This window comes from Micromys minutus, assembly GCF_963924665.1.
Source record: "Micromys minutus genome assembly, chromosome: 16".
NCBI lineage: Eukaryota > Metazoa > Chordata > Mammalia > Rodentia > Muridae > Micromys > Micromys minutus.
The window spans coordinates 30,328,927-30,333,969 of NC_137985.1; the positions used below are offsets into that span (position 1 = coordinate 30,328,927).

The 5,043-nt window shown below is 40.0% G+C and overlaps 1 protein-coding gene across 1 annotated transcript; it reads left to right on the forward strand.

The window, feature by feature from the left end:
* Window positions 1-2,570: 2,570 nt before the first annotated feature.
* Window positions 2,571-3,584, forward strand: LOC308431171 (uncharacterized protein; the record flags this gene model as incomplete). Its single annotated transcript, XM_080930541.1, has 3 exons — window positions 2,571-2,634; window positions 3,031-3,165; window positions 3,424-3,584. 3 exons carry the CDS (start codon window positions 2,571-2,573, stop codon window positions 3,582-3,584), a joined length of 360 nt encoding a protein of 119 aa, XP_080786667.1.
* Between the last annotated feature and the right edge of the window lie 1,459 nt (window positions 3,585-5,043).

The following is a 5,043-nucleotide window of genomic DNA, read 5'->3' on the forward strand; positions in this document are numbered from 1 at the left end:
TGTTCCTGTTGTAGTAGGTATTGTGATGGTGGTTAACTTCAGTGACCCTGGTGCAGCAGGCCTCTGATGTGTATTCTTGGACTGTATGGTTCAGGATTCACAGGTCTATATGTTTCAGGAGCCACAGGTCTGTTGAACGTGGGTGGATAGGTGGGGGTGAAAATGGAGGTTATTCTGGGATAGCAGGCTTCTGAGGGCAGCTTGAAGTCTATATTTATATATGCTATATCTGTCTATTTATTTATTGTATGTGTGTGTTGTGCACTGAGGAGAACAACCTAGTTTATGTACTGTAAGTCTTAAGGCAGTATTAAAATACGTATAATTCAAAGTCATCTTTGGTCTGGGCAGAAGGGGGCAGGCTGCAGATGTAAGACAGGAGAAGAGAAATCTGTGAGAACTACATGACTACCACAGACTTGCTTATCAATTTGTTTCTGGAGAGGGAGAGACTATGGTGGCTGAGGTTCATAGTTTGGGAATCAGAGAAAGGCAGCTAGAGAGGCTGTGTTCTAACAATTAGTACACAGTTTTGAAGGTGAGTCTTCAAGAGGTACCAAGCCCCAAATGATACTTAAAACTCAGAAGTTATCTAGTTGGTCAGAGTGGCACAGACATCTGAGTGTCCTTATCACTCTTACTTCAAATCTTCTTGGAAGTCTCTTTCCTCAATCATAGCATAGCCACCATATTATATTCCTTACTTTTTTTAAAAAAAGTGTATGTTTTTAAACAGGGCTAGTATGTGTCACTACATAGCCCTGGGTGTCCTGGAACTCACTATGTAGACTAGGTCCTCTTCAAACTCATAGAGATCCACCTGTCTCTGCTTCTCTAGTTCTGGAATTCAAGGTGTAATCCACAAGACCCAGCATGAGTAAAACATTCTGATTGTTGTCCTTTGTTGTCGAGTAGCTCTTGCATTATGTACCCTTACTCTTGTTTCTGTACTTAGAATTCCGGGGTTAGGGCTTGCTGAGTTTTATCACATCACTGATACTTTTGTTGCCCTCAAGGCATTTCTTCCAAAACTCTCAACAATCCCTAATTTCTTTATTTTTCATTTATAATGGTTTTTTTCACCTTTAATTTTCACTAATATTTTTTAAAAAATTTCTTTCCTTTTTAAACTGTTTGTGTCTTAGTTACTTTTTTCACACTTCCCCCTTTTATTTTATGTTCATGGGTGTTTTGTCAGCATGCACACTGTGAGATTGTCAGATACCCTGGAACTGGATTTATAGATGGTTGTACAATGCTGTGTGGATGCTGGGAATTGATCCCAGTCCCTCTGGGAGAGTAGCCAGGGCTCTTGACTGTGGTGTAGTAGACCATGCAAGGAAACTTGGCAAGGTTGAGTGGGTTCTGAGAATCTGACACCCAGGAACCCACCTGAGTCAGTAGGTGTCCCTACTCCCTACTAGAACTCATGACCACACTCCTCATGTCAGTCACACAGCTAAGAACAAAGCTTTCCATGATAATGATGCATTTAGAGACCCCAATAAGCTTCTCATCCTAGATATTTCTTCCTACAAATGGTATTTAATCTCTGGCTCACCCTAAGAAGGTGGTATGCATCCATTTTCCTTGATGAACAGTCAATAAATGATATGGATAAAACACAGACTGTCTCTTTAATCAAGAATTATAGGGAGCACGGAGAGAGCCTTCTTTCTGCACTTCTGTGCTCATGGATTCACCACAACTGAGTAAGTCAGAGTTCTCTATTTTCCCTGGCCCTGAGCTTGTCCTTAACCTTGGGCTGTATCCTTAGAAACCATTCAAATATTACTCAAAGACAAGAAAAGATGCATGGAATTAGTTAGTGGGTTGTTGAGAGAGAGAGAGAGAGAGAGAGAGAGAGAGAGAGAGAGAGAGAGAGAGAGAGAGAGAGAGAAAGAGAGAAGAGAGATTAAGAAATTAAAATATGTCTTGAATAAGGGTCATGGTTTCTTTAATGATGCTTTTTTTGGTTTTTGTTTATCTGAGAAAGGTTGAATTGTCTCCACTTCATACATTTAATTTCCCTATTCTATGAATTACTTAATCTGATATGGGGGTCATCTTTAGTTCATTATCTTGATCTGAATTTGTAATCAGATTTGCTCCATTTTTGGCTTGAAACTCTAAAGTAAGCTTGATCTTCACTCTCATCTTCATGGATCATATAACATTTCTTCCGCTAAATGTTATATGATGTAATGGGCCGGGGAATACACTATACTATATGTGTGTCATGCACTTGGAAGTCTGTAAGATAAAGTTATCATGTCTCCTCCCCCACTTGAAACTTGGATTGTCTCTTGCCAATGTTATTATCCTGTTCAATATTCCAGATTGATAAAATGGGGAGAGGAAGAAGAACACCCACTCTACAGAGGTAAAGCCTACTAGCACTAAATGGGCCTCATTGTTCAGTGTCCAGGACATCACTCACAGAGTGGGAGGCCAGGGAAAAGTCTCAGCCTCAGCTCCATCTCATATTCTGCCCAGAGCACAGTTCCTAAAAACTTGCTGGAGACTGACTCTTTCTCATCTCTCTTTTCTTTATTGTTTTCCCCAAACACATGGACCGGCTCCTGCTTTTCTTGCTTCTTGGAGTCCTGATTTTGTACAAGTCTCATTCAGTGGGTAAGTGTCATGGCAGAGAAACAAAAAGGGCAGAGATCTAGGGTATGGAAATAGTGTACCAAGCATCATGATTGAAAAGGGCAGGAGCTACAAGGACAGCATTAGATCCAGAATTCCCTGGCTGTCACAACCCCATTTCCCACTTTGTAAGATTTTGATGGGGATCTTGATGTCCAATAACTCCACTAGAATCTAGTCCTAGGGAGGTATTGAGATGTACTCAGAGGGAGTTAGATGGGGAGTGTGATACAGATCATCAAGGGGACACAGAAAATTTTCTCAACTGAAAAGAAGATCTCTTTTTTCTCCCCATTGCATCCCTGATTTTTTTTTCAATTTTTTTCTTTAGCAGCAATGCCTACCTTATTGTTATGATATAATATCTATGTCCTATAGGGGAACCAATTTTTTGCACTTCCTGTGATGAATATGTTGATGATACCTGCACAAGAAACTTGGGGGTCTGTCATTCCAGATATCCTGACTTTGCATGTCAAACCAAAGAAGTATATATTCAACTTAACACTGGAGGTGAGGTGAAGGCAGAGGGAGGGGAGAGAGATAGATTTTACGACTTGACTTATGGAGAATAAGGGCACTAGATCCGGAATAATATCTGCTTGTGGTATCAGCATTGCCATTGACTTAACTGATCGTGTAGGACATGTTCCTTCCATCCTGAGTTAGAGTCTTTAGTTTCAAGCTGGAAGGGAAAGGATGGACAACTAATCTAAATTTCTTCTCACTGATAAAGCCTGAATACTTATGTCACTGCCCTACTTTCTTTAGAATATCTGTACAAATATTCTATCTTGGGCTGCCCAAGAAGATGTGTGGAATACGTGCGGTTCATCAAGTTTGAGAAAAACATCTTCTCCTGCTGCAATGAAAGCTACTGCAACAGTTATTTGGCAAAAGATACTCACTTCAGAAAATATAATTTTGCCTAAGTGCGTCTTTGGTTTGCAGGGTCCTCTTGCTAGCCACATTCTACCTATTCCTTCCTGAATAAGCCTCAATGTTTGGAAATTTCTTCACTCCCATCCTACACCCACATTCTGCTGAGAGCCAAAGGGCACAAGATAAATGAGCCATGGACAGAGAAGGAGGGTGGTGGAAGTATGAAATGCAACCGGTCAAATCCTCTAAGCATCAAGATCTGCTATTCTGTTTGGAGGAAAATCATAAACTCAAGTGTATGTGTGTGTGGAAAGAGGACAATGTTGTGTGGAGACACCTGTTACAACCCACATAAGTTTCAAAAATGTTATAATAAACACTATAACTATATGCAGAGGATTTATGGGCTATTTTAATAGCAGACAAGATAAAAAGAAGACTTCTGAAAGTGGTCTGACAAAGGTTTCCCAAATGTCTGGGATCCTAAGCTCTCTTATATCTAATACTGTCTGAATAAGTGAATTCTTTGTTTCTGAGAATTATAGATTAAAACTGAAGGAAAAGTCCAAGGTAAAATCAGCACAAAGTTTATTGGAAAATATTACATAATCTAAATATAGAGGGGCCTCATCACTAGATACTACAGATTCTAAGGGCCTGGGTTTTATTTTGGGCTTGAGTAGTTCCCCAGGTGATCTTATTGTTCTCCTTTTGGATCTAAGCTGTGCATGCATTACCTCTGAGTGTAGAGATCGGTTCCTCTGCTTCTTTCCATGAGCTTCGAAACAGCTGCACTAGGATCCCTCTCTTGGCACATGTGCACTGAAAATGCTGTTATAGTGACCCTTGTTCTAGTGCACAGGATGAAACCGAGTCTAAAGTTAAAACTTAAGTTCCTCTTAATTTTCTCCAAGCACAGTTTTTCCTGGGTATGTGCACAACTTTCAAAATTCTGTGGTTTCCATAACCACCACTTTCACCAAGAACTGACTTTAATTTGTTCTCAAGCAGTTTATTACACTTTAACCTACTGCATATCTCAGTCAGTAATCTCTTGTTGCAGGGAGCTGTGTTTCAGCTCTCTTGTGGCTTTTGTAAAAACTTTCTATTGCTTTCCTGCTAAAATTCTGTTTTGGATTAAACAGATATTAATGCCTTTTGCCACTGCTTTAAGTAGACTGTTTCATTAGGAGAAACACACACAAAACAAGACTGGGTCCAAAATCAACAAAAAAACACAAAAACTTCACAGCATTTTGAAGATCCCGCCCCCCACTGAACATTTGTTTGACATTTGTAGACCAGAGGTCTACAGAACACAGAAGGGTTGTTTGTCTATTTTCTGAGTGGTCAGAACATATGGAGCTCCTGTCTCTTTGCTGTCTTTACTACTGAAGCCAGACATTAGATAGTCAGTAGAGAAGGAACTCCAAATGCCAAAGAACTCCACTAGTCTTAAAGCTCCAATACCAGTAATCTGGGATTTTCTCTGTTATGCCTTTGCTTTCT